At 36.1% G+C, this 13827-nt stretch overlaps 1 protein-coding gene across 2 annotated transcripts in view; it reads right to left on the reverse strand.

Moving 5' to 3' along the window:
• Nucleotides 1-7039: 7039 nt before the first annotated feature.
• The window catches only part of LOC131428052 (uncharacterized), an 80788-nt gene continuing 74000 nt past the window's right edge, over nt 7040-13827 (reverse strand). For both annotated transcript variants that reach the window (XM_058591693.1, XM_058591692.1), the window contains exon 6: nt 7040-7595. In XM_058591693.1, coding sequence (XP_058447676.1) covers nt 7210-7595 — 386 coding nt within the window. In that variant the 3' untranslated portion in view covers nt 7040-7209. The remainder of the gene's footprint in view (nt 7596-13827) is intronic.

Genomic DNA, 13827 nt, shown 5'->3' on the forward strand with positions numbered 1-13827 from the left:
GAGCAGATCTATTTTGTGTAATTTGCAAAGCTAGTTTCGCCTCCGACAAGAGCGATTACGTCACAGCTGCCAGTCATTTGTTTGCATTGGCGAAAAAGCAACGGTGGAGAGCATTACACAAAATCAGCCGTTCTAATGGCTCTAAAAATTTTCTAAGGAACTATTAGGATTTGTTGTTTGCAAATCGAAGGGAAACTTTTCGCTGTGTGGAATTCACAGTAATCGAGATCAAGTGAAGCCTTATTTGTTTTTGCGAAAAATGTGGAAAAGGGGAATGCTTGCATCATACAATTGATCAACTTATTGATATTCGGAAGTGTTAAGGAACATGTCAGTTGTTTTCGTATTCACGACATCCAGTTATGTCTCTGACATTACCCACCCGCCTCTTTTTCAGTGCTCGGTCGGTTCAGTGCTAGAATTTTCGCCTGAGTTGGCTGCTCGATCAACCTGATTGACAGTGACATTATAAATGTCATTGAATATTCGCTCATTTTATGAATGTGTTAGTGTAAAATTTAGGCGACTTAAGCCATTTCATTACACTCCAGCTTACATAACTGATTATACACATTGAAATCTTCATGTTTTTCGGATATACAGAACTAGTAAATAATCAGTTCTTCTTAGAATTCCAACATAAACTGTTAAAATCCGCTGGAAAATAATAAAATGGCCTACCTTAGTCAGCATCATCCATTCCTCTAGCTGGAGTGTAGTAAAATGGCTTAAGTTGCCTAAATTTTACACTAACACATTCATAAAATGAGCGAATATTCAATGACATTTATAATGTCACTGTCAATCGGGTTGATCGAGCAGCCAATTCAGGCGAAAATTCTAGCACTGAACCGATCGAGCACTGAAAAATCATGCAGTCGAGTAAGAACTCATTGCGCATTTCGTTATTTCGATAATGTGGGGCAAGTTGGGCTATATTGCCAGTTAATTTTCGTTTCTTTTCACTGGACTACAAGTAAAAAAAATTCTCACGAATGTTCAAACTACTTACGCTTGAAGGACTCACTGTTCACCATTCTCAACATTGAATTTTTCACACCGGGAATACACGTATATTGTTTGATGTATGGTCAATTCACGTAAACGAACTGATGATACTCTATTCATTTTAGGGGATGTTCGCATAACATTCATATTCATCACGTATAATATTCAATTAGACATTTGGAACCATATAACGTGATTTCTCAAGTGATTCGAATGTAAATTTTTATTTGTGTGTCAAGATAATGAGCACGTTTACTTGTGGCTCTAAAGAATTGGATCAAAAGTCGCACTATTTCGTAAAAAGCATACCTAACCAAAATTGAATACAACGGGTATTACGACATTTTAGGTAAATATGCTTCTCGAAAAATTTGAGTAGATGTTACTCCCTTTTGACATTTGTAAATGAGTATCAAGTAACCAAGACATTGGAAATCTATTCATGCTTCATAGTGTATTTATATGTTTAAATGTAAACAAGCATTTTAATGTATTTTACTTACCAACTAGAGCCTGATACGGCTCGCTATCTAAAACACTTTATTTTTTCCATCCTGAATTTTTGTAAAATTTTTTCTACTCATTCGGGTCCGGTACGGGTACAGGTAATTTTTAATCGGGTACGGGTAAATTTTTTTATTTTTTTATTGGGTACGGATAATTTTTTTTTATTTTTGATCGGGTACGGGTAATTTATTTAACTTTTAATCGGGTACGGGTAATTTTTTTTGCTGATCACTCGGGTACGGGTCGGGTTCGGGTATAAGAATCTCTATACCCAACCATCTCTAGTTGTGATGGCGGTCTAGGGTTCCGTGTCATTTCTTCTGTGTTTAGAATTGTCAAATTTAAGATGTCACACAAATCTTGGATTAACGAAGAACGGTTGCCATCATATAAGCAGCCCCATCCTGTACCATGCGAGTTAAAGTCCCCTAAAACCAACCGCGGTGAAGGAAGAAGTTCTTCTGCAATTCCACTGAAGCACAATGATCATATCTTCGATTCTCATTGGTAAATTCTCCATAAAAAAATACAATCGCTGCAAGGAGGGGCCAGTGTTCAGTCAACTGGTTTAAAAAAAATTCTGGTTGTGATTTGGGATCATTCGAGTTTTTTGATGCCCCTGGAAGTGCTGGGTACTCCTTATCATCTCTAAGTTTTCTGAAACCAGGAGGTGTTTGCTTCGGTTTTGAGTCAGCACTTTTCGTTTTTGTTTGATTATTTTGTGACGAAGAAGACATTCTGAGGAAGCCTTGGAGAAGCCAGATTTTGTATTTTCCTGCTTCCTTCAACCTGCATGTAGGAAGATTCTTCGCCTGGGTCGGCAGAAGTATCCTCTTCAACTGGCAAGAGTGCAAACGGGTTCTAAGGGTTCGATGGAGTGGTTCTTTTTAAGATTTCCGCGTAAGAACGTTTAGAGCGTTCTTTCACGGATCGCTTCAATTTCTCCACACGCTGTATGTACGTAGGGCACACCGATACATCATGAGGATTCTCCCCGAGGTAGCAACACTTTTCCTCTGCTCTTCTGCAGAGATCGTTCTGATGGGTGATTCTCCACATTTGCCGCATCGAAGTGTTTTGCAAAAATAGGTTGCCGTATGCCCTAGCTGTTCGCAGCTTGTGCAGTGCATTACTCGTGGTAACAGCTCGGCTGAAAAGTTCGTATCGTTTAATAGAAACACACATTTTTTGCCAAAATTCGTTTTTATTATTCAACATAATTGCCATCAGAGGCGATACAGCGATTATAGCGATCTTCCAACTTTTCGATACCATTTTTGTAGTACGATTTGTCCTTTGCCTCAAAATAGGCCTCAGTTTCAGCGATTATCTCTTCATTGCTTCTAAATTTTTTACCAGCGACTTTGGTAAACTTTTCGACGAGGAGGCAATATCTCAGAGGGAGATGAAGGCATCGGACGGGGAGATGGCGGCATATCGGATTCAGATTCAGCTTCTAAATGTTCTTCGTTCATTGAAGCTTCGCCTTCTTCCGAGACACCCCCATTGTCATCAATATTCATATTTTATAGTACGGAAGTAAAGGAGCCTCCCGCACTTGAAATAAGAAAGAAAAATAAAAGTGAAAAATAAAATGTATAAATAGTAAAACTATATAGAAAAAGTTTTTAACAGTATGAGCCGGCAATCTGTTAGGTGAGTTGATCTTTCACTCCTCCGTTCTGGCTCAGTGTGACCTTGACTCAAGATTGTACGGCTGCGTTGCGGGTAGCAAACAATGGATATATGGTACTGTCCACTGCTGCCCGAGTGTAACACAATAGCGTCCACTGTCGATGCCGATACGAAGTCGGTGTACAGGCAGAACTCACTTGCGGGGATGCTGCTTTTTATCACTACGGTGTAATGCCTATACTACAGCCTTTGCTGTGATAGGCACCTTCGTTTTGCCGATGTCGATTGTAAGAAATACGCGTGTGTTCACTTCGAACATTCGGTTACGAATGAAAACAGGTTTTGTTTATTGATTTAGTGCAAAATAAACCCAAATAACTTTCCATTCGTCTTTAAAAGGGGACGCAGTTTTAGTTAAATCTCGACAATAACTGTTCGACTGTAAAATTTCAACTGAAAGGTTAAATAATTCGCGAGATGGTCCACGGTCAAAGAATCCTCCGAGAAAAACTAGTGAAAATATTTGACACATACACGCACACACAGACATTGTTCAGCTCGTCGAACTGAGTCGAATGGTATATGAGGTCCAGAATGCTCACCATTTTTGGTGTGTGTGTGTACGACCACGTTAAAACTCAGGAGACCCATAATAAATAAGTTTTTTTTCGGTGGAGCAGAATCCGGATAACACATTTGAAACCATTGCACAGTGGTTTGAAACGGGAAATTAGCGTGACAAAAATATTTTCACTATTAAATATTAGTTTTTTGTAGTTGGTGTCTTCACGAAAGTTGTTTGTTATCAAATGGCGCTCCTTTTGATATAAAATATTACTAGGGTGGTCCTTATTTAGATTGAAATATGAAACCTAGCTTTCTTAATTGAGCTCAAAAATGATTTCATTGTACAATAAAGTTGTAGGAAATTTTATTTTGAGCAACTTTGCTGAAAAAAGCACCTCTGTAGCTTTTCATTTGACCGAGTTACATCAATTTCCCCGGGTAAGAGTAGGGTGGCTCCCGAAAAATCGATGTTTTTGTTCTAACTTTTTTGTGAAACGTTCTATGGAAAAGTTGTGTTCAGAAGAGTTGTTGAAATAAATATTGCGCATAATTTTGCTGAGTAAAGCTTTTTCATATGAGCTACCAGTAAAAAGTTATGATTGTTTTTTCATCAAAAACTAGTCAACCTTCAAATATTAAAATTCATTAGATGCCAGATCGATCGGCTACTGAAAGTTCATAATATAAGTAAACATTTAAGAGAAAATTGGGAGGGTGTTTTTCTTTTAACTCATTTAAATTAGTCTTAAAAATACCTTGAAAAAACTCAAAAACATTACATAACTCTTAAACGCCTTAACGTATCAACATACTTCCTTCAGCAAAATAATAGTATCAAGTTAGCCCTACAAGTGTTCCATACATTGTCCATTCGAGAAATGAGACACACAAAAACTACAGCCGAAAATAGATTTTTTGCTAAACAATTTTAATTAATTTATTACCAAAATAACTGATTCAGTTGAGCTTAAGCAACAGAGACACTGTGTAATATGGTTATTCCGAAGTAGAGGCCATGATAAATATATCAACAGAAATTTTCATTATCTTGACAACCAAAGCTCAAACAAGGTGGTGCAAGTTAGTGAAACGCAAATATTTTTATCCAAATCGTACCGAGACGCCTTTTTTCTCATCCAGTTGTGTACCGAATAGCCTGTGACAACCGGAAAACGACGCACAATGAGTTTTGGTTAGAATAAATAACATACAATCTACTAATTTTAACAAACTAATGATTTACTTGGGTTTCAGGAAGTGCTTTGTCTTACAAAAAGCTAACGGATTTAATGATTGCTGGTAGAAGTAATAAGGACATTTTACAGTATATCATTCAAGAATCGCGTATGAAAACCCCCACCTGGCGTGTTAGCAAACTGAACAAGACCGTGAAGGGAAGGGATACAAATATAAAAACTGCGTTTAGAGAACATTTGGGCCTACGTATCGGTGAGCCATTGCCACCAGGAGGTAATTCCAACGACGGAAACACGGCCCGGAAATTTTTCAAGAAGTGGAAAGAAACAGCAGATATAACAGGCCTTGATGAAACACTGTTGGAAGGATTTCACGTTGTTCTCAGTGTAATCAATAGCCGATAAGATAAACGTCGGCGAATTCCAAAGTTACACTGAGAAAATACGAGCGTTGTATGTATCGTTGTATGGCTGGTATCCACTATCACCAACTGTTCATAAATTGTTGATACATGGAGCCATGATAATTAGACACGCAATTTTATCTATTGGTATGCTTAGTGAAGAAGCTCAGGAGACTCGAAATAAAAGTATCCGGAACTTCAGAGGTGCTAACCATGCTAAAAAATTCAGCAGAATCGCGAACATTGAAGATGTTTTTAAAAGGCTGCTGTTATATTCAGACCCTATCTTGGCATTGTCGAACAAACAAAATAAGAGAAGTTCAGAAGACTTACCCGAACAAGCAAAATGTTTAGTTTTAGATAATAATTAGTATAATTCATTGCTTAATTTATTCAATACATACCAAACCGTAATAAACTGTTGTCTTATGTTTTATTTTGAATGTTAGCGATACGATCATTACGATAACGGAATCGAAATCAATTGAATCAGTTATTTTGGTAATAAATTAATTAAAATTGTTCAGCAAAAAATCTATTTTCGGCTGTAGTTATTGTGTGTCTCATTTCTCGAATGGACAATGTATGGAACACTTGTAGGGCTAACTTGATACTATTATTTTGCTGAAGGAAGTATGTTGATACGTTAAAGCGTTTAAGAGTTATGTAATGTTTTTGAGTTTTTTCAAGGTATTTTTAAGACTAATTTAAATGAGTTAAAAGAAAAACACCCTCCCAATTTTCTCTTAAATGTTTACTTATATTATGAACTTTCAGTAGCCGCATAGGATACATTTTTATCGATCTGGCATCTAATGAATTTTGATATTTGAAGGTTGACTAGTTTTTGATGAAAAAACAATCATAACTTTTTACTGGTAGCTCATATGAAAAAGCTTTACTCAGCAAAATTATGCGCAATATTTATTTCAACAACTCTTCTGAACACAACTTTTCCATAGAACGTTTCACAAAAAAGTTAGAACAAAAAAATCGATTTTTCGGGAGCCACCCTACTCTTACCCGGGAAAATTGATGTAACTCGGTCAAATGAAAAGCTACAGAGGTGCTTTTTTCAGCAAAGTTGCTCAAAATAAAATTTCCTACAACTTTATTGTACAATGAAATCATTTTTGAGCTCAATTAAGAAAGTTAGGTTTCATATTTCAATCTAAATAAGGACCACCCTAGTAATATTTTATATCAAAAGGAGCGCCATTTGATAACAAACAACTTTTGTGAAGACACCAACTACAAAAAACTAATATTTAATAGTGAAAATATTTTTGTCACGCTAATTTCTCGTTTCAAACCATAGTGCATTGGCAGGCTAGATGGTATAACAGTACAACACAATCTGTTATGTATTGACGAGTTGAAGACGAAACGTAAAGGCAATTGAAACCAGTTATCTACCCTAACTACAAAATAAGGCTTACCCCCAAATTAGTGAAAATAAGTTGTTATTCTCCACTCGCTTTGATAAAAATCTGCTTCATTCCATTTTTCGATTCATACTGGAATTTTCTGACCGCTACTTCCGGTGAATCGAATCAAAAAATCAAGGACAAACATGATCGACGTGATTTTGTGTTATCATGAAATAAAAACTTTACAGACTTGATAAGTTTTGACACCAGTTTTGAAGATATAATCCGAACTGTTATTTATTAAAATTCAGGCTTCACACATGTTTTAGGTATTTCGGATCAAAGCAACCGATTTATTCGCAGAATTATTTATTTTGCCTGTGTTGTTTCCGACAATCTGCTTATTCTATCTTCTATTCTAGAACTAAGCTGTAAACTATTATACACAACAGAAGTCATTTGGTCTAGATAAAATTTATTTACATTTTATTCTTCTGTTTTGCTTTCATATATCTTCAAATATTAGAGTGTAGACGACTTATTTTGACTGCAGTCAAGTGAATAAATATTGTATTGCTTTTTCAAAATTTGATGAACTTCGTTTTTGCAAGAAATCTTTAAACCCATTTTCTTGTACTCGAGATAGGTACGAAGAAAATTCCGATTTGTTTCGTGTATTTCCGGGTGAATTAAATAATCGTCAACGCTCATCCACATACATTTGTCTATTTCACGATCACATTTTTTAATTTCCATACTTTCAGGAATTAATGCCATTACGATGTATAAATCAGAACAACCAAAACCGGCGCTATGTGCATGACGAATAGAAACCAACGACTCGAATCTAGTTTTGATATTTGTTTCTTCATTGACCTCGCGGATGGCTGCGTCTACAAAGTTTTCATCTGCGAATGAAAAGAAGTTTATTAAAAATGCGATAAATACTCAGAGTTATGGCGATGGTCTTGGCGGATATCACACTGCTGATTGTCAAATAATAGTTACTTCCAAATCGAATGAAGAAAACACTATTTTTTCATAAATAATTGATTTTTATCGTTTATCGGAAAGTTCAATTCGAAGGAGATGTGCATCTATCGTATAGTGATTGGACATGAGTCTGGACATCACACGAATGAAGTCCCTAGTCACATCCAGCCCCCTGAACCATGCCTTTGTCGATATTTTGGGAATCCACCGACCCAGATAATCTCTATTCCAAGAAGCTGGCAAGTATTCTTTGCCGAGACGTGCTATAGAATTCGTTGAAAGCAATCAGCCTCTCATAAATTTCTCCCTCAATAACACCATGTTTGGCTAAAATATCGGCTCTCTCATTGCCTGGAATGAAGCAATGAGCCGGGACCCAGACTATAGTGATTTGATAATTATTATTGAATATGTCGTTCCAGCACTGTTTTATTTTGCACAAGAAAAACGGTTCATTATTACCAGCCATGTTTGAGCGAATAGCTTCAATTGCACTTTACACTTAATTACACTCAAGCTATAATTCTGCTAATTCGGCTATATAAACGATTCCTCATTCGTCTGGCCGTGTTCACAAGGGTGCTCATTGAGGTTTCTCTAGACAAACCTTCGACAAAAGGCCTTCGAAAACTAGATTTAGTAATCCTGTTGGTGGTTGTAAAATGGAGGCCACTGTAGTATTATCTTTTACTGTGCTTGATCTTGGATTGGTTTGTGAATTTAACAAACCAGGAGGCACAGTTTTTGGTTTTGAATTTTGCTTTTTAGATTTAACACGGGGATCTTTTTGTGTAATTTTAGGCGCCTTTTTGGTAATTTGGGGGAGGACTTCTTCCTCTTAACAGACTCTTGAGGAGTGACAAACGATGTACCTTCACTATTTGCATCAGAGTCAGATTCCTCTGACTCTAGATTTGAAAAACCGTTTACTGTTTCGAGAGGGGAGATATCAATGACATTTTTTGAGGTTTTTTGACACCACCGTCAATTTCCACACCCATCGATGGAATGTAAACTCGATACTCAAGAACGAATAATTCACAGGTTACAATTTCGTTTGCCTGTTTCAAATCGTTGAAAAAATCTCGAATTTTATCTCTATTAATTTTTGAAATTTCTACAACTTCATGAAAAGTGATGTCAAATCTTTTGTAATTTACAACAAATTTAAGACTTTTATTTTGCGTCTAAAATAGACTATCCATGGCCCAGTGGTACCCTCTGGATAATCCTTAGTCCTGGGAATATTTAAGCTCTTACTAATATCTGGAAATAGATTCGGATGATCTTCCATAAGAATATCCATTACATTAACTGATTTTTTTTGTAAAAAAATAATATCAAAATTAAATCTTATGTATAGTAAAATTTCAGTTATAAGAGAAATAAGAGAATTTAATTAAATTAATTCTCCCTTGTTGCTGTTCTCTCTGTTGCTCTGTCGTGAAGATCGACGTGAAGCTCGCAACAATTGCCAATTGGCAGTCTTTTGGAATCATTTTCTGCTATCAGCGTTGCTCTGCCGTCGTGGTCACTACTGAACTTGATGTGAGCTGCCTGTACCTGGCTTCAGGTACAGCACTGTAGCTCTTGATGACGATTAAATGTGATACTTGCAGTGTAGCACCACGCGATTTGTATCATCTCTTTGTACGCAGCGTACAAATTCTGGGACCTGGTACCTTAGCACCTCTGTGCCTTTGCACCCCTTCGTCTTCGCACCTTTATGCGATGGCACCTCTGTGACTCGATACTTCTATGCGTTCGCACCTCTGTGCGTATGAACAATCCTAGTGTGAAATACCATCCGGTTGTGCTTTATCTATCCAGAAACCCCAGTGTCATTTTTGCTAAAGTGCCTGGTTATTTGTTTTCCTTTACGCGCCAAGTAACTTCATTGTTATCAAAAGTTTCGTTAAGTTCTTGCTGTCTCGCTATCTACCATTCATGTGTCACGAAGCTGTGGTGAAAACGAGATGTATAAAAAACAATGCGGCGAGTGCAAAATGGGTGTAAACGACATCGAACCTATGCGCTGCGGCTTCTGTGATGGTTACTTGCAAAAACTCTTGTGACATAAACACTAGAAGTTTGCGAGATGCCTTTACCCAAGGCGAGCTTTTTCATTTGTGCACCGTTTGCAGAGAGGAGTTAAATGGTTGAAGCATTCGCACTTATATTGCTGAGACTCAAACGCCAACCGTGTCGCCTGACTCGCATATCGATTTGCTTCAATTACCTGCGCAAGTCCAACAGCTTTCTGAAGCAGTAATTGGTCTGAATAAAAAAAATCTTCACAACCTAGATGGCTAGCACTAAACTCAATAACGCCTAGGGGTGCAAAACGTCGCCGCACAGAAGAAAATAATACTGTTCAAGCTCCGACCAATTGTGGTACCAATCAGATCGATCTATCCGTACGTAATGTTACAAAAAAACGCTGATACGTTTTGGCTATTCCTCTTTGGCCTCAACCCGTTGATTACGGATGATGACGCACGGAAAATTATTTCTCGCTGCATGGGTGTAACAGAAGCAATGGATCTGGTACGGCTTGTGCCAAAAGAACAGGGTGTTACTAGCTTTTCGTTTATTTTGTATATAAATAACTTACTAACTAATACAGAGAGCGAATCGATTCAATTGAAGATTGCATCGATTTTTGTCGGAATTTGCTTATAATATTATGTGATATTACATCTAATGGTTCTATATTTGTGAGTCTGTGTAACTCATTTGTACTAAACCAAGGGGGACGTTTCAAAATCATTTTCAGACATTTATTCTGAATCCTTTGAAACGTTTTCTTCCTGGTGGAACAACAACTTGACCAAATTGGTACTGCATAAAGCATGGCTGGTATGAAAATTTGTTTATAAATTAACAACTTGTTTTTTAGACACAGCTTAGAATTTCTGTTTATAAGAGGATATAAAAATTTATATATATTCATTACACTTTTCCTGGATTCCGTCAATGTGATCCTTGAAAGTGAGTTTTCTGTCATACGATAAACCTAAGTATTTAGCTTGATCAGACCATGTTAATTCCAAGCCATTCAATTTGAGAATGTGATTATTGTTTGGTTTAAGAAAAGAAGCTCTTGGCTTATGAGGAAAGATAATTAATTGCGTTTTTGCTGCATTTGGTTTAATTTTCCATTTTGACAGATAATCACTGAAAATATTTAAACTTCTTAGTAAGCGACTGCAGATCACTCTTAGATTTCTACCTGTGGCTAACAGACTTGTGTCGTCACAGAATAGCGATTTCTGACAACCAACGGGTAGATTTGGAAGATCGGAAGTGAAAATATTATACACGATTGGAGCTACAAGGAGATTTACAATTCTGATATCTAACCTGAAGAGTATGATCAGTTAAATAATTTTGAATCATTTTGATCAAATAAATAGGAAACTGGAAATCAGACATTTGTGCTATTAAACCTTTGTGCCAAACACTGTCGAATGCTTTTTCTATGTCTAGATGAGCAACTCCAGTGGATAACCCAGAAGATTTATTTGCTTTTATCATGTTCGTAACTCTTACAAGTTGATGAGTAGTTGAATGTTCATGACGAAATCCAAACTGCTCTGGTAAAAAAATTGAATTATATGAGACATCATTCTCAACAAGATAATTTTTTCAAAAAGTTTACTGATAGAAGAAAGTAAGCTAATTGGTCGATAACTTGATGTTTCTGCTGGATTTTTATCAGGTTTGAGGATATGAATTACTTTAGCGTTTTTCCATCTTTTTAGGAAGTAAGCTAATGAAAAACATTTGTTAAAAATTTTAACCAGGAGTCTCGAAGCAACATTCGGGAAGATATTTTATAAGAATATTAAAAATTCCATCATTACCAGGAGCCTTCATGTTTTTAAGTTTCCAAATAATTGATTTAATTTCATCAAAATTCGTCTCAATAATGTGATAACACTTGGGTTGATATATGATCATATTTCAGTGAGACTTCATTTTCAATAGGACTCATAACGTTCCAATTAAAATTGTGGGCACTCTCGAACTGTTGAGCAAGTTTTTGAGCTTTTTCGCTATTTGTAAGAAGTATTTGATTTCCTTCCTTGAGAGCAGGAATTGGTTTCTGAGGTTTCTTAAGAACCTTAGAAAGTTTCCAGAAAGGTTTGGAATATGGTTTAATTTGTTCAACTTCTTTAACGAAATTTTCATTTCGCAAAACAATAAATCTATGTTTAATTTTTTTTTGTAAATCCTTAACTATGTTTTTCATAGCAGGATCACGAGAACGTTGATATTGTCGTCGACGAACATTCTTCAACCGAATGAGCAGTTGAAGATTGTCATCGATGATAGGAGAATTTAATTTAATTTGAGCTTTGGGAACTGAAAGATTTCTAGCTTCGATAATGTAATGATTCAAATTATCAATTGCTGTGTAGATGTCCGCAGAATTTTTTAAAATAGTTTCATGATCCACATGATTTCCAATGTGAGATCTGCAATCCAACCAATTAGCTCTATGATAGTTGAATATAGAACTAATTGGATTAATTATAGCTTCGTTGGAAAGTCTGAATGTTACAGGAAGATGATCTGAGTCAATGTCAGCATGTGTAATCGGTTCACTACAAATGTGACTTTGATCCGTTAGAACCAGATCAATTGTAGACGGGTTTTTCACGGAAGAGAAACAAGTCGGATTACTGGGATGAAGAACTGTGAAGTAACCAGCTGAGAGTTGATTATGAAGTATTTTACCATTACGGTTATTTTGCCTACAATTCCACTGGACATGCTTAGCATTTAAGTCCCCTAGTACGAAAAATTTCGGTCGATATCTTGTGAGTTTTTGCAAATCGCCTTTAAAGAGATTTAATTATTCGCCGGTGCATTGAAATGGCATATATGCTCCAGCGATGAAATAAATTCCATGAATGGTTTCAACTTCGATTCCCAAGCTTTCAATAACTTTAGTATTGAAAGAAGGTAAAATCCGATGTTTAATTTGCCGTTGGACAAAAATGGCAACTCCACCACTAATTCCAGTAAACATGTCAAATCGATGAACCACATAATGTGGATTACTTTTCAATTTGACATTTGGTTTAAGAAAAGTTTCTGTCACAATGGCAATATGGATTTTGTGAACTTTGAGAAAATTATAAAATGCATCTTCACTCGATTTCGAGCATTCCAATTTAAAATATTCAAATAATTATTTAACATCACTGTTAAATTTTAAATTCATTATAATATTATTTGCAAATTGCCATCCGATTTGAAATGCTTCAAAAAGTGATGAAGTCGACTTCATTCGGATGATCATTTGAAAAAGTTGATCTTGTAGGTAGATCATTTTATTTTCAGTTATATCGCCTAAATCAACTTCATTTAAAGAAGCGAATGGCATTGAAGGAATATTTGTAGGTAGACTGCCATTAGAAGAAGATGATATGGCCGATCTACCTATTAATAAATTGTTTTCGTTAGAAGATGAACTACAACGCGGTCCTGTGTTTTGATTATTTACATTAGAAGAATTAAGTGGTAGATTTCACCCTGTTATACTAGCATAACTGAAATTAGAATAGGATGATGACGAGATCGATCTACCTGTCAATAAATTGTTTTCGTTAGAAGAGGAATTGGCAGGCGTACCTGTTTTTTGTTTTGAATTCGAAGAAATAAGTGCCATAGAAGAATTAGGCGTGGTATTTGTAACGGATTTTTGATTTTCAGGTATGTTCTGTAAATTTAAGGTCGTTGATTTGACTTGTTGTCTAAGCGAACGAGCGTTTAAATTTTTTTCCCTGACAGAACATTTCAAATAATTGGATTTATGATTTCCATTGCGATTTGAACATGAAAATTTATCAGTGGTTTCATTCATTGGACAAACGTCTTTCGAATGCGATTTACCACAATTCAAACACCGTATATCCATATGACAATTTTTGGTTCCATGGCCGAAGCCTTGGCAACGACGACATTGCGTTAAGTTTGCAATACGATTATGCCGTTTATAATGTTTCCAATGAATTTTAATGTGGGAAATGAAACGTACTTTTTCTAAAGTTTTCAAATTGTTTACATCACTTCGATTGAAGTGTATTAGGTAAAGTTCATGGGAAATTCCAGAGCGTGGTTTAGAAGTACCATTCG

This window comes from Malaya genurostris, chromosome 2 (genome assembly GCF_030247185.1).
Source record: "Malaya genurostris strain Urasoe2022 chromosome 2, Malgen_1.1, whole genome shotgun sequence".
Lineage (NCBI taxonomy): Eukaryota > Metazoa > Arthropoda > Insecta > Diptera > Culicidae > Malaya > Malaya genurostris.